The following is a 23,636-nucleotide window of genomic DNA, read 5'->3' on the forward strand; positions in this document are numbered from 1 at the left end:
ATTGAAATGCACATATGGAACTGATAAATTTGTTTAGTAATTGGTTGCTACTTTTACAGATTTCTGTCTGGAAAGTAACCCCCGCGATAAACTGTATAGTGGACTATGAACAAAGTGCAATACAGTGGGGGAACATTGTATAGGCCGAAGCTTACTTTTAACTACGATTATGCAGTCATACACATTGGAGTTAGACGGCAGAAATTGTTTTATTCGATCAGATATGCTTGTAACATTTGCTCATCCATGAACGTAAAACCACGAGTACAGCGCAAAGCCAGTGACCCGTGAAATCCCTTCCCGACGTCCCATCGAGTAATAAGGAAATGTGAAAGGAAATCATCCGGGGGAGGAAAGGGCCTCGCTGCGAGCGGACTTCAACCTCTTGCCCGAGGCCGTTGCCCCGGCCGACTGAGCCACAAGTCTGGACAAACGACCTCATTCTGCCACTTGAGGTGGAGGCACTTTATTTGTCTTGTCCCAAGGACAAACGGCTCAATATTTCATCATGATGCCAGCTTATGTTAGAACACCGGGCCTTAAAAGCCTGACGTTATTCTGCCGGTATCCTCGGGTGAACAAAGTAGACCCCCCGTTGGATTCAGGAAGCGAAAAAATGAGCTAAGGGTTCCCAAGGGGTGGAAAATTTCCAGTAAATTTCGGTGACGTTTCCAGTAAATTTCCATGGGAATATGGACACATTGAGGATTCCTTTATTAAAAAGGTATCATATTCAAGGATAGATGTAAACATTTTGTCTTGTCATGAGCAGACATCGATACAAAATAATACAAATTAATTTGTTAGAAGAACTTAATTCTTTCATTGACCGATCCAACCCTTTCTGTTGAACTCTTCATGCTGAAAATAAGTAATCTGCTGGCTGGGGGAGAACATTGACAAACCTCTTTCGGTACACATTATTACCTATTGCGAGACAGTTGTAGCGCTGCATGTTCTTGTCTCTCGCTTCCCCCTCCCAGTAATCAATTTGCCTCCGTCACCTAGTGCTTACTCTTGTCGGCTTCAGTTGCTATTCCAATAAGTGAGGAGTGTGGTTTTAGACCTGCTCCCTGAAACAACATCTGTTGTCATTTGGTGCTATACACCATCATTTCTCATGTATAATATGCAGTCGAATGTAATGCGCACCCCCAAAATTGACTCCAAAAATCAGGAAAACCCTTCTTCCTATGTATAATGTGAACCCATGACTTTCTATCCATTGATATACAGGTCTTAGACTGGCCAAGTCAATGACCAGACCTTAACCCAATAGAGCATTCATTTTACCTCCTGAAGAGGAGACTGAACGGGGAAACTCCAGAAACAAACAAAAACTGAAAGAGGCTGCAGTCAAGGCCAGGAAAAGCATTTCAAATGAAGAATGCAACAGTCTGGTGAAGTCAATGGGTCGCAGGCTTGATGCAGTTATTGCAAGTAAGGGTTATGCCACCAAATATTAAATGTGATTCACTTTAAGTTAATTGAATCATGTCTGTTCCAATACTTTTGCTCACTTGAAAAGTGGGTGGCTTCAAACAAAAGGTGCTCTGTTCCGAGTTGTTGAACACATCTAGATAAATGATGATGATCATGAAAGCTGGAATTCTGAACTTTTGTCTCGTATTCATCTTCTGATCTGAAACCCAACTGTCTTCAATATACAACAAAAACAAAGGAATTGACCTTGCCGTTCCAATACTTTTGGAGGGAAGTGCATCTATATGCAATCAAATGTTAGAAGTGGCCCTCTCCTAATTTGTTTTTCAAAATCAATTCTGATCAGTAACATTATTAATACTGAAATTGATTTGTTCTTTAATAATGTATTTAATATTGTGGTGCACCCTAGTGTTTAGTTTAACACTGCAGCCTTGAAACTAATTGTGCATTTCGTAAATTGACAGTTAATTCCAATGAAAAAGTTACCAAATTTGAAAACTCCCAGAGTTTTGCCTCCCTAGCTGAAGGTCGCACTAGAAAAGAAAGAACCGATGACTTACGTTCTTAAAGCCGCGGTAGAGGATCTGCAGCTCCTTACGGGAGAATCGCGTCTGCGCCTCCAGCTGTCCCAGGCCTTCGGGGCGGTGGCGCACAGCCGACAGTTCCAGCTCGTCTTCGATGCTGTCTGGAGGACGAAGATAAGAGGTCAAACTTTGGAGACAGCAGTCCCGAGCTAACCTCGCGGTTTGAGGCTAGCGCAGCTAGTGGAGCTGGGATTACCTTTACGACCGCAACACATTGTGATCTCTGTAAAGCTGACGTTTAGGGCAGAATCTTAGCCAGTGATATTTTCACGTAGCACTAGAGGGGGCCCGCATACCGCTAGTAGTACTTTGAGAATCACTGCATTAGCCAGTCCCCTCAGTGAGCAAGTTAACTATGTCTCAATTTCTTACTCATCGTCGTCGTATCACGTTGTCCTCTTTGACTAACAAAAAGAAGAAGAGCCTCAAGTAAACTTGCTTTGATTAGCGCTCGCCGACGACTTGGCGCACGGGAGTAACTTCATGAGGCGACACCTCACCCCGCGCCCGTGGACGCTCGACGGGTAACCTAGGGAGCACAAGTACACGGGGTGGCAGTGGGGTTACGGCGGCAACGGTGAACAGGTGGGTGGGGGGGGGCGGCTTTCTTCAGGGCAACAACACGCCTGCAGAGGATGGAACGAGGGCAAGCGTCTTGGTGTAAAGCGACACATGTAAACAAGTTCGGGGGTGCCATGAGCGTGACATGACTCGTCGGCATGACTTATTCAAAGGTTTCTCACTGGGTTAGCAGAACTTGAGACTGCTGTGGATATGTCATTATTGGGACAACTTTCTTCGTTACAGCTTGGGAACATAGAGTACCTGTGGTTAAACATTCCTACGGATCCACATAGGGTTGCAAAGAAGTGGAAATTTTCCAGTAAATTTTCCCAAAAATTCATGGTACTCAAATTTGGAATGGGACTGGTTAATTCTGAACACAGCCACATCCCAGTTATAAGAGGATGTGCGCACTTGTGCAACCACATTACTTCTAGAACAATTAAGCGATTCCTCGACAAATAATCGATTATCAAATTAAGCGATAAGGGTTTTTGAAAATGGATTCATCGCTTAGAGACCTTGTTTAACTTAAAATTTTCGGGATTTCAGCCTCTCAACACAATTTTAATAATTATATTTCGAATCAAACTGGACATCATAATCAATTTATGTTTGTGCATTTTCTGCAATTTGAAATAAAGTCCTGTTTTTGAAGAAAGGAATGCAAATGAATCAAATTGTTTTCTGAAATCCGATACATTGATGAATCGAAAAAAAAATTATCGTTTTTTTTAAAGAAAATAATCGTTAGTTGCAGCCCTAATTATTTCGGTTGTTGAATTTTCCTTCCGCTCTTAAACATATTTTAAAAATTTAACTAATTTGTGTTGCTATTAGTCACTGATGGTGTAGTGGTACACTCGCCTGACCTTGGTGCGGGCAGCGTGGGTTCAGTTCCCACTCAGTGACGGTGTGAATGTGAGTGCGAATGGTTGTCCGTGTCTATACGTGCCCTGGCGACCAGTTCAGTGTGTAGGCCGCCTTTCGCCCGAAGTCAGCTGGCATAGGCTCCAGCGCCCGGCGACCCTAACCAGGATATGCAGTGTTGAAAATGGATGATGTCACTGATGGTGTAGTGGTACACTCGCCTGACTTTGGTGCAGGCAGCGTGGGTTCAGTTCCCACTCAGTGACGGTGTGAATGTGAGTGTGAATGGTTGTCCGTGTCTATATGTGCCCTGCGACTGACTGGCGACCAGTTTAGGGTGTAGTCCGCCTTTCGCCCGAAGTCAGCTGGGATAGGCTCCAGCGTCCCGCGACCCTAACCAGGATAAGCGGTGTTGAAAATGGATGGATGGATGAAAATGGATGGGTGTATTGTTATTATAGATCACATTAATTGTGGAAAACGTTTTTAAAAGATTTATCTTAGTCTCATTTTATCAATAGCTCAAAAACCTGGCATTTGAACAGGGGTGTGTAGACTTTTTATACCCACTGTACCTGACAGTGAAAGGTGTGAGAGGCTTGTGCAAGCTGGTCAATAAAATAACTTTAATTAACTAACTATATAACTAACCAATCATAAAATAACCTTAAACCCTGGCAAGAGCATATTAAAGCAGGGAGATATAATGGCCTTAAAAAAATGACAAAAACATCAAACTGCTTGTAAAATAAAAAAAACTTCCCAATCAATTTTTTTTTTTGTTATTCCTCAGACAGAGTCACAACAGATCCTAATAATGTACTGCCAAACGCATTTACCAAAAGTTGGCGGCGGGTGCTAACGGGCGATGGAAAAAAAACAAAAACAAACAACGTAATTTGTGCTGTGGAGCATCGCTGGCGAGTGCAGATGGCAGCCATTAATGGACTTGACGCATTTCCCAGCAATGAGGGAGACATTTTGTTGATGTCTTCGGGCCCCTTTGATTAATCGACGATCACCCTCGCCTCCTTAGCGCGTCTTTCGCTGACTTTGACACCAGACGGGCGTGAATTGGTAAGTGCCAATCCCACCGCGGGGGGGAGCCAGATGTCCTGACGAGGAGCTCAAGGACAAAGCGCTGGCCCGTATTTGTCAAGTAGCTTTGTCAACGGGTAAGCGTGGCTCAGCCTGTCAATGAAATTCAGGTTTGCAAACTAGTGTAACGACGAACACATCCCTGAAGATGGCGCGGCGTTACATCGCTTTGGATTTGAGATCAGCACAGCTTTTTAGGAGAAGATCAAGATTAGGAACCTCGTCTTGTCATGTCGATTACGAGGGAGACAAATGCCAACAGATGTCGGACAAGTTTAGGCACCTGACACTCCAAAATAGTATATACCTGTATGCAGTATATGCTATAAACAGAGTACTGTAATTTCTCATGTATAAGGCGCACCCATGTATAATACGCAGCCCCAAAGCTGACCTCAAAATTCTGGAAAACCCTTCTACCCATGTATAATGCATTTTTACAATGCATGATTTTGCTTCGACCCGTATGATCTAAACATGAAGTATTATCTATATTTTGTTCGTTTTTTTTCCAAATAATTATTCTGAAGTTAAGCACTTCATTTGAATATGTAATACTTTCTTTTTATTTGATTTAAATTCACAGCCCTACTTTAATTAGTAAATGAGAAAACACACAGTTGTGCTCGCATGTTTGATTACCCGGGCATAATTTGTAAGATGGGTACAATTCTTTAAAGACATGAAGGGCCAGGCGAAACACATTTAGTTTTATTTTAATGGGATTCAAATTAAACTGTCAAGCATTTCAGAAAATCATTATCATCAAACAAAACATAACCATAAAGAAATTAATGATGGTTGTTGTTCAGTCATATTTAAAAAAAAACGTCATCAATTCTGCCAGGGTATGTAAACTTATGAGCACAACTGTACCTATTATGCAGAGTTATTATTAAGAGTAGGCTACACCTTTTTCATAACCACTAGGTGGCCCTGGCATATTAGAATGAAAGTGTACACCTTTCTCATAACCTCTAGGTGGCGGTGGCATATTGAAATGAACATGTACTGGTTTTTCCTAACCTCTAGATGGCGGCAAACATTTATAAAATGGGAAAGTTTTTTTTCATTTTCCCCTATACCATTGTATAATTGTGATTTTTGACATTTTTTTGGGGGGCGGGGAATGCACAATATACACGAGAAATTATGATATATATCGTAGTAGATGGAGTGAATGACAAGCGCCATGTAAAAAAAGACGCTGACGTTCAACTCGAGATCACGACGCGTTTCTCGGCTGAATTTCTGTAAATAACTGATTATTTTGACATTAAAAGCCCTCAAAAATCCATGACTTGGTGAGGTGGGGGAAAACCATATTGGATTTTTTCTCTTTGTTTTTGTCTTCCTTGTCAGATTTGCAGCACATTCTGGTGTTGTTGTCCTGAAGAATTAAGTATGTAGCATTCGTGCATTTCCACACACAAAAAACATAAATAAATAAAAATAGGGCGTTGAATAGGAAATAGTAGTCAAACGCACAATCCCGCTGGACTTTTGCCTTCTTTTTCCTCAAAAGAATCCTTGTAGTTGTACTCGGCGAGCTGCTTTCGCCATTTCTTTTTGCCCCGCTGCTTTGCAGCAACACAAAATGGCATTATTAAGATTGAACACCGCACCAGGGTTGTTAAGCGCGAGACAAAAAGATCAGCAAAATGGAATTACCACAGGACGCAGCGCGGCCAACTTTGCAGATGACAGCGTAATGTTTTTTTTGTGTGTTTATTGAATTAATTTGATTTCTTTTTTTTACCTGCTTTATCGATTACAAAACAACAAACAAAAGCTTGAAAGGATCAAATCGCAGGCTTTACGGCCTCCGGGTTTGTCATTTACCTGGAAGTCGAGATCAAACCTCGCTGACCCGAAACATACGAGTTCCCTGAACCTGAAAACGAGCCACTGATACATATTTGGTGAGTCTACGTGACTTAAAAACACACATAATGATGTGCACGGAGTGACAAAATACTTTGGTGTACCTTTAGGGGTCATTACCGCAACACGCATCATCAGCAGAGCACACGTGGCATCTGTAAAGCTGACATTTAGGACTTTGTAAGAGAACGTGAGCAGAGTGTTAAAACTGCGATTAGTGAGAAAACTTTCACCAGTGAAGAAAGTTATTCACGGAATGGGGTCCATAAAAACGATCCAGGGTGTAAGTATTTAGTTCCAGGTTATTTAGCTCACAAAAGTAGGACACCCTACGATAGAGTTACACGTAGCCACACCCAACACCTCACTCCAAATGCGGGTCATTTCATAATTAGAAGTTGAAATAAAGTCATAAATCCAGTGCGGCGTGACGGTCTGGAATAAGGCGCATATGCTGATCAGTGTGCAAGATGTCGACAGACTTGAAGGAATGTAATATTCAATTCGATGCACCTCAAATCACAGTTGAAGCGCAGCAAGCGGCGCCGGCGGCAAAAAGCGCCAGCACCTTAACGCAACCCGACACCCGATCTTATCGCAACGCCAGCGGCGCGCTCCTATTAAAGGCGCGGGCGTATCGGCCAGCTGATCTCCATGCAAGGGCCGCGTGTAGCAACAGGCGGCGCTCGCCAACAGGTGTGCGAGGGGAAAAGCTGCTGAAATGTCATTGTTGAGGGAACTTTAATATTGAATGTTCTCATTTCCATCAGCTTCATTCATTATTACACTTTTAAAACAGGGTACTAGACAGTTATTTTTACAACGAGTACTATCCAGTTTTACTACAGGGCACTTGACAGTTCTACAACGTGGTACTAGACAGTTCCAAGACAGGGCATTGGACTCTTTTACAACAGCAGTTCTACGACAGTTGTGAAACAGTACTACGGCAGGTGCTATACAGTTCTATGACAGGGTACTCGAAAGCTCTACAACAGGTAGTTGACAGTTTGAATGTCAAGGTATTCATCAGGTCTACAAATGAGTACTAGATAGTTTTACAGCAGTGCACAGGACAGTCTAGGCCTTCGTACTAGACAGTTCTACGACAGGTGTGAGACAGTACTACGGCAGGTGCTATACAGTTCTATGACAGGGTACTCGAAAGCTCTGCAACGGCTAGTTGACAATTTGAATGTCAAGGTATTAATCAGGTCTACAAATGGGTACTAGTTAGTTTTACAGCAGGGCACAGGACAGTCCAGGACTTGGTACTAGACAGTTCTACGACAGGTGTGAGACAGTACTACGGCAGGTGCTATACATGTCTATGACAGGGTACTCGAAAGCTCTGCAACGGCTAGTTGACAATTTGAATGTCAAGGTATTAATCAGGTCTACAAATGGGTACTAGTTAGTTTTACAGCAGGGCACAGGACAGTCTAGGACTTGGTACTAGACAGTTGTACGACAGGTGTGAGACAGTACTTTGGGGCAGGTGCTATACAGGTCTATGGGTTAGGGTACTAGACTGGTCTGTGGCAGAGACTAGGCAATTTGAATGACAGTGTACTAGACAGTTTTACCACATGGCACTAAACTGTTCTACGACAGGGCGTTAGACAATGCTACGCCGGGTGCGAGACAGTTTAAATGACAGGGCACTAGAAAGGTCTACAAAGTGGTACTAGCGCGTTTCATGATAGGGTACTAGACACTTAGAATGACAGGTTACTAGCCAGGTCTACGAAGGGGTACTCAACAGTTTTACAACAGTCTACGGCAGGTGTGAGACAGGTGCTAGACAATATATCACAGTTTTACAGTGGGGTACTAGACAAATACAATATATATATATATAATATAATATATAGATGTACATAAAATGTGAATATCTGAATGTAAATTATTGAGTACTGCTGCAGCATGAGGATGACACGTGCTGATTATCATCCACACAATCCCAGTCAATAAAAACTGAAGAACTCCAAACAAAGTCCCCGCTGTGTAATGAAAAAGGGCTTTTTTTTGTCTCCTCTCCAATCAGATAACGCACAAAGAAGATTCCGGAGATGGCTGCATAAACAAGCCCGAATGCGAACGAGTTGACATGCGCCATACGTCATCGGTGTTATTTAATAAAAGCGCCTGCAGTATTTTACGACTGACGGGGAAAATATCTTGCGGGGGCAACATTTTAAAAAGATACGCGGCAGCTCGTACCTAATTTGTACATTTGTACAATTCCTGTACATTTTTCATTGATTTACATCACTAATAATTGCTGAATTGATTTACTGTAAAATCTGTAAAACTTGGAAATAAATGTACATCTGAGGTTGTTTTTTTATTTTTATTTTATTAAAGTTCCGTTATATCATTGGTTAATCAAATATAATTCTAAATCTTACCATTAAAAATGAAACAGAATTTATCTTATGATGAAAATACACAATTTACATTATTTTTTTTTTTATTGTTTTACCTCCAAATGCCTGATTATGCCTGAGTTTAATACACTGAACTGCAATTATGAGATTTTATAGTTCATCAAAAAAAAAAAAAAAAAAAAGTGCTCTATTTTGTGAGTGTCCTTTTACTTTTGTCCACACAGTGTTAGATAAAACAGTGCCAATCATCCACGCTTCCTATCGGTCTTCTCTTCTTCCAGATCAGCAGCTTTATCGTCTCAATCTATTTACCAGTGATGTTTTCATTCAAAGAGATTGCCTCTTACTTTGAATCCGCCGCAGACTTAGCTTGAGTGTAAACACCCCCGAGGGACGCTGGCAAAAGGCCGCGTCAATCACGTCCCCGTGCTAAAAAGGCGTTGAGGAAAATAACCAAAAGGCTAATTGCGCCACACGCTTGTTTTCCTTTGAATTGATTTCGGGAGGAGATACATGACTGTATGCGTCTGGCAAAAAAAAAAAAAAAAAAAAACCACGACCAACTAAGCGAAGCGACTCAAATGATGGATGGAGCTAAAGTGGCTGAGTCAGCACAAAGCTGCGCAACCTCTGCACTCCACACACACACAAAACAAACGTGATATTTTGCTTAGGGTGGATTCAGAAACATTGATGTCTAACGGAGTCCAGATGGGGCTGCTTGTGAGGGGGGGGGGGGGGGGGGGGGGGGGGGGGGGGGGGGGGGGCGGGGGTGGACAGCTGTGGCCACAGAATCAAGTTCAACCAAGTGTGCAGTCTCAGGGAACGACTTGACCGCCCCCCCCCCCCCCCCCCCCCAAAAGAAATCTGCCCCATGAGAATAAACGGCATCAAGAAAACATCTAGTATTAATATTTGCCTAAAGGGTTACCTTGGAGTCCAGTAATTATCCCTATATGTTTGGAATTTGCTATACGTTAAAAAAAATAAATAAATACAAAAACACAAAAAAAAAATGTCAAGAAATTAAACATTTGAGTCCAAAATATACTTCGATGATATTACAATGAACAAGTAGTCAGATGAAAATATAAACACATAACGACAGGTACTAGACAATTCCATGACGGGTACTAGACAAATAGTTCCACAATGGGTACTACACAGTTCCACGACAGGTACGAGATAGTTCTTTCCAACAGGATACTAGTCAGTTTTTTAATGACAATTGTTTTTGGAGGACACGCGCTAGACAGTTCTTTTACGGAACGGAGACTAGACATTTCTTCACAGCCTGCACTAGACATTTTTATGACAGGTACTGGAAATCTTCACATGATGAGTAGACAGCTGTACGACGGGTGCTACACAGTACTACCCGACGGTACGCAAGGCAGTTCTACGTGACCTCCACTGGATAATTTTATGACAGAGTACTTGAAGGTTTTCTTGCTCGATGTGTACTAACTAGACAGTTCCACGGTGGGTACTAGACAGTTCGAACAGGTACTACACAGTCGTTAAGACAAGGTAGTAGAACGTTTTACAACAGGGTACTAGGCAGTTGTGTACAGTCCCACATCGGAGTAGTAAACAGTTCCACGACAGGATAGTAGACAGTCATACACCAAGTATTGTTGCAAAAATGAAAATGCTTAGTTTTTCCTCATCGCAGGCAAGAACTGGATATTTGATACTACGACAGGGTCACCCAAAAAAGTACATAAATAAAAACCTTGTCAGAGCTGCAGTATGTGTGCACTGCTTCTATCTGAAGTGATTTTAGAGGCTAAATAAGAATTTGTCTACCATTATTGACCATGCCGCCAGTTCCATAATTGTGAAATGATTTTTTTTTTTTTTTTTTTTTTTGGAACTCATCAGACGCTTGATTTTCCCGTAGCGATTATCGCCACAAACAACCCGGCACGGCGATAACGACAGGCGGGGGTTTGTCTAGCCTCATCGATTTCTATTCGGGAGGCAAACGTTGCACCAATTCACGACAAGTACGCTCGCATCCCAATTAGAACGAGGCAAATACGCAGACTTGTGAGCGTCTGTGCTAATTGGAAGTGCGCGAGATGTGGCGTTGGTCCAGGTTGATCTAATGAGACGACTATGGTCAGGATTAAAGCGCTCGCTCGGACCTGACGCACTGAGTGAGTTTTCCAGCGGCCACGCTAATTAGATGGCTTTTCCTGTTCAAGTCCCCGCGCCACTGCATACTTGATCCATCAGCAGAGTTAATCATTTTCCTCCACAGGGTGTCCCCCCCCCCAAAAAAAAAAAAAAAAAAAAAAAATTACTCTTTGACTGTCCAATGTCGAAATTTTTTGTACGTTTGTTTCTAGTGCCAACGTAACTTTTGAAGAACATTTCACATCAAAGTGCAACTGGATGTACGAAAGCGTCACAGAAGGTTCGTCGATCAGTTGACAGAAGACATTGGAAGACAATGTCTCGCAAATCCAAATGAAATGTTTCGCAATGTTGTCGAAAATGTCAAGGAACGGAATAATCTAATCCAAAGAGATGACGCTTTCCTCTCATGATGTTACCAATGGAAGGAAACGTACAAATTAAATCAAATCATGAACACACGCAACTGGTACTCGACAGCCGTATGACAGACAATAGCCGTACTCAATAGTTATTTCCAATAGGATACTTTTTTTTTTTAATGACAGGAACTAAACTAAACTACTAGAGTAGACAGTTCAACAGTTGAATGTTGAAAAACAGTGGAAACCAGTTTGAAATGTATGCCACTAAATTGTCTTTAATTCTGTTATTTTCTTTTATTTAATTCATTAGATTTGTATTTCTGTCAATAAACACCCCAATCAAAATGACTTGTTTCTTGGGCTCTTACCCTCTGAGAAGTTGATGATCCCCAGAAGGTGGAGCAGCTTGATGGAGGCGAACACCAGCACCACGATGCCCACCGTCTGAAGCCCCTCCGTCTCCCAGATAGCGCTCAGCACCGTGCCGCTCTCGGACCACTCGTCGCCCCCGTGCGCCGAGCCGGAGCCTGAGCCTGAGCCGGAACCGCCCCCCTCCTCGCCTTCAAAGCCGCCGAGGCTGGCGCCCGGTCCCGCGCTCCAGTTTCCCCGTGCCCACTCCAGCGCTAAGCCTGGCAGGGCGCACGAGCCGGGCGCCCCTCGGCACCCGCCTCCCGACTGCCCGCTGCCTAAATCCAGGACGACGCCGAAACCTCGAGGCTTCCGGGTCACCGAAACGATCGCATGGCGTCGGCCAGAACTCGGAACTCGATCCAGGCAGCGACGACGGCAAAGCCCAAACTCCGCTCTTGCACTTCAGGAGCGCTGAGCGAGGGGAGGATGGTGAGGGAGGAGCAGGATGTGTTAGGAAGGAGGGAGGGAGGGAGGGAGGGAGGGAGGGATGGAGGGAGGGGGGGTCGAGCTGGGAGGACTGACGCCAAGAGAAAACACAACCCTTTGGCGAGCGATACACACTTCTGGAGTACTACATCACAGTTAACCTATCACACGTGACCTTTTCCATACGACGAGAACGGCATTGTCAACAGAGCCTAGCACCATCTACTGGCCCTTTGGAAAACTGCAGCCACATTAACAATCGTGGGTTTGTGCACACAGAAGGGAAAAAGAATAGTTACACTACTAGATTATAGTCGTGTTTTCCAGAAAGAAAAAAACCAATTTCAGAAGTGGAAAATTGTAGTGTTCACATGCATACTTGGAAGAAAATAAAGATATTTTCTAGAAAAAAAAACGTGGTATGTTTTCTGGAAGAAAAAAATGCTCCAGAAATTAACAGGATTATATTTTTGGGTTAGAAAAGACAAATTCTCAATTTCTAGAAAAGTAATGAATATGAAAGTAACATTTTCTAGAAGAGTTGTACACAAATTTGAGAAACAGTCCTAATTTTCTAGATTTACAAAAAAATATTTGTATTTCTTGAAAAAAAGTATATTTCCTAATATATATATATATATATACACACACATACATATTGGAGACGAAAGTGGAAACTAAGAGGGTTCTAAAAAATATTTTCTGGCAAAGCTGCATGTCCAAGAAAAATGATGTATTTCTAGATTTAAAAAAAATATATTTTCTTCAAAAATACTGTGTATGAATAAGAAATGAGAAAGATGATATGTTTGGGTTGTACAATTTGCCTATTTTTCATGAAAGTCACATTTTCTAGAAAGGTTGTCTACTTTCTAGTAAAGTGCCATATTTATGGATATTTATATACTTTCGAGAAGGAAGTTGTAAATTTGCCATGAAAATCACTTTTTTGTTTTTGTTTTTTAGAAAAGTTGTATATTGAAAAAAGTTGCATACTTTAAAAAAAAATTATATAATAGATATATATTTGCGTAACAGTGATATATTTTCTAGATTAAAAATATATTTCCACATTCAAAATAGTTGTATATTTCCCAGAAAAATTTTTTTTCAACAGTTTAAAGTTTTTTTGCCCGATAATCATCGTTGTCGTGTCCGGAATTCACCTCTGAATTTTCATGAACTTGCTTGAAGTGAACCGTGAACGGAGCAGCTCGCTCATCAATCATCATCTCCTCCTCATCTTCGGAGGACATGCAATTAGGGCATGCAATTAGGTGACACCTGCGGCGACTTCCCGTCTTAAAAGCGGGCCGTCGCGTTTGGCGAGGTGCTGCAATTGCGAGGAGCGAAGCGGGGCAATCATGCGCGGAGCTCCGCCAGCGGGAGTACAGAGTAGCTAATTTCGCGGCTAACTGTGCTTTTGTGTTAAAGCAGTGTTATTGAAGGAGAGGGAAAAAAAAAAAAAAAAAAAAAAAAAAAAAAAAAAAAAAAAGCTATTAAATTAAATTTGTATGTGTTACAGAAACAATTGTGCATTGAGAGAACCGCGATATAGTTTTTCATGTATGATATATTTGAGATGTCAGATTTTTTATTTTTTTTTTAACGAATGTTTTCCATATATTTTGAAGAAAAGAAAAAAAAAATAATATGCCTTTCTTCAAATGATACCACTTCTTTTCAAACAATACAACCTATTTTACAAATATGCTCCTTTTCTTTTCTAAAAAATATACACCAATCTGTCCAGCTTTTTTTTTTTTTTAAAGATATAACCTATTATTTTCATACAATTAGAGTTTATATTACAACTCTTGTACTGTAATAAACTATTTTGTTTTTTACTTGTTGGCGCCACAATGTTGGAGCACCATATGCTGCCATCCAAGCAACACGTGACAATAATGTGACTGACACGTGCCAACAGCGCCACCTACCTATCAATCCACGATGCCAATTTACGTGGGCCGACTCAAAGAGGAAGAAAATAAATGTGCCGCTGTGCCAAGTGACAGGGTTACAAAAGGCGAGACTGCCCACCTGCGGGAGCTGATAACATTGAAGAGCCGTAGCGTGATTTATGGCGCGCCGTTCGTCAGCGGGCCGGCAACCGGCCCGACGGGAGAGCGGAAAGGTCAGCGGCCGACGAGGGAGGCGCAGGGGACGACGGGGAGACATAAAAAGGCGGCTGGAGCCACTGTCCAGTCCGGTCGGCGCATGAAATACAAGCAGCGAAGCTCGAAAAGTACCACTAGGAAAATCAATAGCTTTCTTACACGATTTCCCTTATTCCCAAATGTGAAGAGAAAATGTCATAATCATGAGACAGCATGTAGCTGGAATGCAATCCTCTCCATGTTGCAATAATGTTCCTGGGTCAATATTGGAAAATTTGGGGATTTCTCTACTTATAGTTGGGCTTGGAAAATAAAAACCTGCAGCAAACAAGTAGACGAAACACCTGAGGCTCTTTTAAAAAAAAAAATATATATATATATATATATATATATATATTAGATATTTTCAAGGGGAAAAATTTGCATTTATTTATAAAAAGTATATTTATTTGGGTACTCTGTATATTTTCAACAAAAACAAATTGTATATTTGATTAAAAACTTTTTTTTTTAAGGAAAACTTCATATATTTTAGAAAAAAAAGCATATTTTATATATATATTTAAAAAAGGCATGAGGTAGTAGCTATTGAAATAGTCGTATATTTCAAATATACCGTGATCATATTTCCATTTTTTTCAGAAAAATGAATTGTTTTTTTTGCTCAAGTGTACAACTTTTGCCGCTTCAAAAATATACAACTCGGGCATGTTAAATTATCTAAAAGTGTTCGTATGTCTTCATTTACTCCCTTATTTACCATTCCTTATTTCAATATTTCGTGCTTTCCCGCTTACATCTCGCAGCTGGAGGAGGATAATGAACCAATTTTTTTTATTAAATTAGTTTTTTTTTTTTGTTTTTTTTAAAAACTTTTTGGACAAAAATGATAAATTGTCATCGGATATGCCGATTACGCTTTTTAAGCCAATCAGAAGCAATTTCAAACCGAAAATTCCGTAACGAGAAGGTTAAGAGCGAATCTTCAGAGATTATTCAGATAAACGAACTTTCCCGGCCAGATTTGAACCCTGCCCCGCTCATTTTACCGTCGTAGCCGACTCCCAACAAGCCAAACTGCTCCAGAACTTTCAGGAGGACCACCACCACGGCCAGCACGGCCATCATCTCCAGACCCTCCACGTTCATGTAGACAGGCGGCCCGTCAAAACGCTGCTCGATAGACTCGTGTCTCGCTCTGGGGCGCCGGGAGACGGCGCGGTGGCACGCACGCGTGGACGAGGAGGAGGGGCATGGGGGGGGGGGGGGGGTGGGCGACGTGACCGGGACGCCCAAGTTCAACTTCGGGTTTGCACACTATAGGTGTGTTTACAAATCATACAAATATGGATATATATATATATTTTTTTTTTTCAGCTAAAAAGAACTTCACTTCAGAAAAGAGTGCTACTGTACATTTTCAAGAAAAAAAAATTGGACATTTCAGAAAAAGTCCTTTTAGTAGATGGAAAAAAAAAAAGTAGTAGTAGTATATATAAAATTTTATACAGTGCTAGTATTTTTTTTTGTTTTTGTCTTGAGTTGCGAGCAAACATTTGCTAGCATCGATATTGCAGTCGTTCTAAAGCTTGAAATTATATTAATATTTGAACACAAACAGGAGACGTACATGCAGACAACATACAACAATAGACGAGCATTTTTTTCTCAAAAATATACACCTTGTTTCTTGAACAAATATGACGTATGACTTTTGTCTCACATAACATTTTCCTGTTATAGCTCAATTAGATTACCAAAATTATTTTTATATGCTAAATGCCGCAATAATGAGAGAAGGATTTTACTCTTGAGAGAACTTTTCATGACTTTCTTCCAAGTCAGAAGTTTGGGAAAAGCCCAGACGATGACGTCATGTTTTAGAAATTAGCCAAGATATCAGGAAGAGAATTGTGGCATTGCACAAGTCTGATCCATCCATGGGTGCAATTTCCAGTTGCCATAAAGTTCCACGTTAATCACTTTAAACAATTATTTGTAGGTATAAAAACCATGGTAATGACAGAATAGTGACAGGATATTTTAAGGCTATTTATTAAAAACAAAACAAAAACAAAAAATCCTCTCATTATTCTGGCAAAGACAAATAATTTTGGTAATCTTAATTGACCTGTAACAGGAAAAGTTTAGCCTGATTTCATATCAGACAGTGAGAAAAAAAGTATGTGTCTTTTGATATAGTGTATGTAAACATCTGTTTTCAACTGCACAAGAGCCAACAAATTGGCTGACGGCTTTTCTTTCCCAAATCCCGAGTGTGAATAAGAGCCTTCACCACACACCGAAACTACTGGAAAGGCACAGAGTAAAAGAGCCCCAAAGGTCAAAGGAGTGAGATGACTTTCGAATCAGCTCAGGTCTTTGCATAGGGCGCAATCAATGCTAGTTACAATCATCAGCACGCAGGGCGCTGTATCAATCAGTGCGGAATTGGTGGTGATGCTAATTAGCGGTGTGTGTGTGTGAGTTGACACCTGCACGCTAACAAGCCACAACACGAACACGATACGATTTGGTGTATTGCCACATGAGTCGATAAAGACGTTTCAGTGCAGCGAGCAAATTGTGTCATAATGCGTGCATCCTTGACACAATTTTTTTTTTTTTGCCTTTAAAAATGTTGATGAATATCATCATTCATTTTTTGTGGGGCATAAACTGTAAGCAAGTTTGTAACAGATTATGTAAAAAGTAAAAAAAAAAAAAAAAAAAAGATTAACATTTTTTTTTTACCTCCTATAAATCAATTAAATAATTATTCATTTGGTACTCAGACTATTTTAAAATAAATTACTGACAATTTTTAGACTTTTTCATTATTAATTTCAATGTGTGCATAAATGCAGCACGAATTATACATTTCCCAAATAATTTGCCATTTTAATTGTTTTATGTTCTGTTATTTTTATTAAATTGCTTCATTTTATGTTTTAGAGTGACCCTAATTGCTTGAAAGGTGGGCTATAAATAAAATGGACCATTATTATTCATCATAATTATTATTATTAAATTAATTCATTGCAATCTTGTAAACCATGTGCATTTGCCGAATAATTCATAATACAATTTAAAAGAAGGCAAATAGAAGCAGTTGTATTCTGTGACGCTGCTGCCACCAAGTGGACAAAACACAGGACTGCAAGGAATTGAAAAAAATAAATAAATAAATAAATAAAAAAACCTCAATGGGACATTTGAATCCCCCTGGTACGTTGGTTTCTCAGTAACACCAATAACGCTCCAATGAATATTGAATTATCTCAAATTAAAAATTATGAACACTACTTCAATCAACATGTGCATTAAGCTCTAAGATAACACCCCCCCACCCCGCCACCCCCTAACTTTCAAATGGGTCAAACTGAGTGTTGGCGCTTCCTGGGCTGAAACATCATCAACATTAGTTGCGTGATAAATGACGAGTGACGCCGCCAGGCCGACGTTCCCCGCTGCTCGGGTCGCTGCGTCCCGCTTGTTAAGCTAGCTCCTAATTGTGTTGCCAGGCAACACAAACAAACGTTGACCATCAGGGAACAAATCAGAAACGCATCCGTCCTCGTCAGTCGGGCCCGACAGAAGCGGTCCCATCTGGCGGTGCGGAACAAGACGCGACAATCACGGCCAGCACACACTCATTGAGTTGTGACATTAAGGCCGATGAGCACGCTTGCATCCGGCACGGTCACGCCGCAACCAAATGCACACTCAAACGGATCCCGAGAGGTAAGATTTTTAGGGCGGAGGATCACGAAGATATGACAGAAATGCAATTTTTTTTTTGGGGGGGGGGGGGCAAAACCGACACAAAAGTTGACACATCGGTTAACATTGGCTCAAGTCTATTCATTGGTGGGTTAGGAACAAGTCAGATTTTCATCAAAAGGAGAGAAATAATCAGTATATTCAATATTACTAGTATGAACAGTATAGTATTAATTTTTTTTTCCTTTTCAAAAGTATATGATTTTTTTTCGAAAAATATATACATTTTTCTGTGAAGTGCAGCTTTTTCCCCTCTACTTAAAATACTACTTTTGTTCCACAGAAAAAGGCCCACTAAAACTATATGCCCTTCTCAAAAAATATTGAATTTTTTTTAAAATAAAAAAAGTAGACTTTTATATACACTGTAGAGTACTAGACTGTAGAGACTAGATTATTCCTAAAAAAAGCCTTTTCTCGAAAGAAACAATATTTTTCTCTCTCAAAAATATACATATTTTCCCTTAAATATGTCTTTATTCATTAAAAATATACATGTTCATTTTTCTTGAAAATATACAGCACAGTTTTTTTCAAATTGTAAATTTTCCCCCCCTAAATAAACAAACACTTTTTCTTAAAAATGCACAACTATGCCTCCCAAATGTATATTTCTCCAAAGTATGAGTCTTGTCTTCAAAATATGCAACTTTTTGTCTTTAAAAATTCACTTTTTGGAGAAAATATACAACTTTTTTTTCCTCCAAAAATATAGGCCCTTTCTCCTAAAAAAAAATAAGAAAAATAAATAAACACCTAAATAATACAACTTTTTTTTAATCTTGAAAAAAAAACAAAAAACATTTTTATCCCTTGAAAATATTCACCTTATTTCTCGGAAATGTCCAACTTTTTCCGAAAACTATAAAAAAAATTTGGGGGGTATATATAAATAGAAAGCGCGTTTTCTTTTCTGATATTATTTTTTTCTTGACAATGATACCTTGATGCCACTATTCAAAATACTATTAACTATTAGTGATATGCTAGTGTCTAATCGGCGCAGTGATTTATTAGTCGGGCTCTAGAATGGACACTGCAACCAAATGCACACTCAAATATACGTCGTCAACACAAGCTGAGAGGTGTTTGTGATATTTCTGAGAAGCTGTACACCTGTGATCCGGGTTTTGGTTCCGTAAGGGAGCATGTGAGGTTGCCGGGTAACCATGGATACCGCACAAATTAAAAAAAAAAAAAAAGACAGCTGCTGTCCCCTTGGTGGGCCCTTGCGTTCTCTGCTTGCTTTTTCCAAACAACAGCATGCCCGACAAAGACACCCGGGACCGGCGTCAGGAACGCGGCCCACGACAGCGCGCCGGGCGGAGGATGCGGGGGTTGAGGACAACGGAGCCCCTCCACGCGTCTCCCTTGTCACAAACAACTCATTTGACCAGTTGGTAGCCTGAGTAAGCGTCTCACTCCCACGCAGCAAAAACACAAACAGTCAAATCCCGACCACGCGCCCACTGCGCGAGCACCTGAGGGGGCTTGTTGTGCGTGCGGGACCGCCAGCTCTTGTCGTGCAAACTATAGAGATAAATGGCATGCTGCAGAGTGGCTTGTTAAGTGCCTGTTTTCCATTTATTTGCTCTGCGGAGAGTGAGCAAGAGCAGCGTGCAGTCAGGTTGCATTTTCTGTTGAAAGTACATAAAACAATATCGCTCTATATCCCACCAGCCAGTTACAGTACATTAGCGGCTGCACACCGCCACCAACAAATATATTCAGCAAGTACGTTTTTTTTCGTGGCGTGGAAGATTGGGTCTCGCCCAGCTTGTCTGTGAATTTCAGGTTTTTAAACAGCTGTAATGGTGAGCAGAGCCCTGCAAATGGCGGCGGCGCATCGCTCCGGATTTGAGATCAGCACAGCTTTTGAGTAGAAGATGAATATTCGGTTGTGAATCGCTGGATATCTGCAAATAAATAATTACTTTGCCACCAAAATCCCTTTTTTTTTTTAAGTCTTGTTTTTGTTGTTTTATAGTTTGCGGTGTGACATAAAAGCAAAAATAAATAGTGCCACAGTCACTGTTGGCAGTGAATGAGTTAATTGCCCCCAAATCCCAACGAACATCATTTATATGTTGTTATTAACGCCATGATTTCGTATTTAAGCAGTATTTAGTGTTGGGCTATTACAGTAGAATCTTTTTAGAATTGATTGATGATTGATTAAGTAATCGAATAATAATCACCACCCCAATTTTTTTTTTTTTTTTACTACTAACATGCATTCTATTCTCGTTTATGAAAGATGAACTTCGTACGAAGTCTATGGCATAAATTTGGTGTACAGAATTTGAGACAACAAAATGCTAAATGGTAAGTGGTTAGCAATCACGATTACCATTTTAGGTCAAAACAAAACAAACAAAAACAACACTGACTGCCATTCATCTCACTCATAAATCATGTTCAATGTACATTACACATCTAACAGTGTCATAAAAATCACTTACAGACACTCCTCCGTCGTTTTTTGGCAAAGTTTATCAGTGGCCCAACACTGCGTCCGTCTGCAATAAATGTCCATATGAAACATTGGTTCCGGTGGTGCAAAAATGGTTCCGGGAAACGTTTTTTGTTTGTTTTTAGGGCTCCCGGTGGAACTTCGAGGCAGAAATTTTGCATCGATCTGTTTTTTTTTATTATTTTTTTTTTAAGTCGACTTAGCTTAGCTGTTTGATTTATTTCCCCCCCCCCAGCCCTAATTTAGTGCATTATCACTCACGGATCATGCTCGGAGGAGGATAATTCACTTGAGTTCAAAGTTTCATACCGTAAAAACGGCCTAACCTAATATAATACTTGTGTCGCTATAGTGTAACCGTGCTTTATATGGGTCTTCCTCCCATCTAAGTCCATGCGAGATATGCTTACAGTTCAAAGACAGCAAAAAAAAAAAAAAAAAAAAAGCAAGCTGCTTCTTGCTCACCGCAGCCCCCTAAAAAAAATAAATCCGACTTTCATTACTATTCCTGCATTTCCCTTCTGCCGAGCCAGTTTAACCAACTGGATGGCTTACCAACAGTGTCAGCACATTGGAGGAAAAACACCCCCCCCCCACCACCCCCCTCCAACAAAAAAAAGGATGATTCCCAAACCAATTTCATGATCTGCTGGTCCCGGCAAGAATTGGATGGATTACTGAAGGAAATGGAAGAACTTTCAGCATGCTCGCAATTTTGTCCCGTGATATCGCCGTGGCTTGTGTGAAGGTTGAAACCGGCTCGAAATCATCAAGTTGCCTCAGCACATTCCCCAACGGGCCGCATGGGTTGACATTTTCAGGCTTGCTCTTGACAATATATATGTAAGTAACAATCACACACACACACACACACACACACACACACACACACACACAAAACTCTCGCTTCCTACCTGTGGGCTTGCGTCTTTGTTTGGGTTGAAGCGAGAAGATGACCATTAAAGCTCCCATGATGCCCTTCCAGGCTCCCTCGCTACGAGTGATCTGAAAGTCCTGCTTGAATTCCACACACACTCACACACACACACACACACACACACTTATGCCTCCCACGCTCGGGAGTGAAGCTTCACATTGGAGTGAGTGAGAGAAAAAGAGAGACAGGCGGCAGGGTGGGGGGGGGTGGTGGTGGTGGAAACTTCCTTTCCAGTCACCCTGGCTTGGGTGGGCTCAGGCTGGACGCAAGCCCCCCGCCTCCACCGCGAAAACCTCTCCATTTCTTTTTTAGCCAACAGCGGTCGCACTCCAGAAGGGAGCAGAAACGAGAGTACAGGCTCTCGTTCTGCAGGTGTGGAAGACGCAATTTGTTTCCCCCCCACCCTTCTTATTTGTGGTCCAATTATAAAACCGCTATTTGCCTCCTCAACGCTGACCCTCGGGGGAAGATTGCGTGGATTAAGGCGAAGGTCACTGACACACACACCGCCGCATGTGCAATGTGGTGGAGGGGAATGTCAGAAAATAGTTTGGAGAAAATGTGTGCTATGGTGCACAGCTTACACGAAACAATGAAGAATGGAAATATGGAACGACCCAGTTTATCATTCAAAACGGCCACTAGATGGCCACAAAGTATAGAGGTAAATATTATGGTCCGGTCAAACTGTCTTAATATTAAAAAAATAAGGAAATTAAAAGAAAATAATAATAAAAAAATAATAATAAATTAATAAATATATATATATATATATATATATATATATATATATAAAACTGCACTACACAGATGTTCAAAAACTGTACTTAAAAATGCTTATTAGATATGTGTATTGTCAGATTTGTATCAGCCTGTGTTCTTTTTAACGCTGATGGTTAAAAAAAATAAATAATTTTTTTTAATTGCAAGGTTTACTGTAGGAGTTTGAACGCTAGAGGTCGCAATTGATTCATTTTGAATCAGTTGAGGAGCCCAACCGCTTTCTCCTCGTTTTGCTCCCTCACTCCAAACACTGTGAAGATGAAAAGAGAATTCTGTTTCTGGAGGAGGAGGAGCCCGGCATAAGACAAGTCATCCTTCACTAGGGGCTCATTGGAAATAAAAGAGTGCAGTGCCGTCTGTTTTTTTGTTTTTGTTTTGTTTTTCCCCCATGACGTCACAGAGCGCCAAAAGCGAGATGTCACACCTCCTTGGCCAAACCATTTCTTTTTGGACCTTTTTTGAACCCTCTTGCGCAATTCACGCGAGTCAATATTTTGCGGACACAGAACAAGCAAGTCCGACGCGCCGTTAAAAACTTCACTGGATGCTACTTGAAATCAGAACCCCTCAGTTTATGGTTGATAAGGTGGCGGCGGCGCATTAGCATTCTGCATTGTGGCTCACTTGAGATGGCAGCGGAGTCGTCATCACGGGATATTGCGGCGAGTACTATTAAATATGCACACTTGAAGTAGCCTGCCAAGTTTCAAACCAAAGAGGATTTATCCAGAACGTTTTATGATTGGACGGGATTCCTCGAGCGGCGGCACGATTGCGTTGTTGCCTATTGCTCAAATTAAATTGGAGGCTAATTTCAACAATAAGAGACAATGGAGTCCCATTTTGTACTTTATTTCAGAAATCCCAGCTACATCGCGGAAAGCTGCGGTTTAAAGCGTTTTTATATTTCTATCTACTTTTACAGCTTTTGACCAGTTTCTTGCGGCGCTTACGTTCACGCCGCATGATAACGCCCGTTGCCAGGCGACCCGGAAACACTCGGAACGGACTACACAATTGCCCCTGATGAAAACGCTCCATATAAACACCTCAATCGGAATAAACAGGCCAAATTTGAATGAAATTTCATTTGGTTTCACAGGGATGGAATTGTCCTTTTTCCAGAACTGATCAGAAATACATTTTTGTCATGTTAACCATTAATCCGAATGTGTGATTCTCTGCTGTCTGTGCGCGCTCAGTTTTGACGTAAATGTGCGACGGGATCATCGTTTACACACATACCTGTAAATATGGCGGCCGAGATAGATCTTGTTTTTAACTACTTGTAACTTGTTTTTAATCAAGCGGGTGTTTTGATGAAAGTGGAAAAACAATTCCAACTGCTTTACCAATTACA

General features: G+C 41.0%; 1 protein-coding gene across 1 annotated transcript in view; it reads right to left on the reverse strand.

Annotated features, from left to right (window-relative positions):
- kcnip4a (potassium voltage-gated channel interacting protein 4a) overlaps window positions 1–23,636 on the reverse strand; it is a 34,401-nt gene that overhangs the window by 3,711 nt on the left and 7,054 nt on the right. The window contains exon 2 of the mRNA XM_061763155.1: window positions 2,007–2,131. Within this exon, the coding sequence (XP_061619139.1) occupies window positions 2,007–2,131 (125 nt within the window). The remainder of the gene's footprint in view (window positions 1–2,006; window positions 2,132–23,636) is intronic.

This window comes from Phyllopteryx taeniolatus, chromosome 23, assembly GCF_024500385.1.
Source record: "Phyllopteryx taeniolatus isolate TA_2022b chromosome 23, UOR_Ptae_1.2, whole genome shotgun sequence".
In the NCBI taxonomy this organism is placed as follows: Eukaryota; Metazoa; Chordata; class Actinopteri; order Syngnathiformes; family Syngnathidae; genus Phyllopteryx; species Phyllopteryx taeniolatus.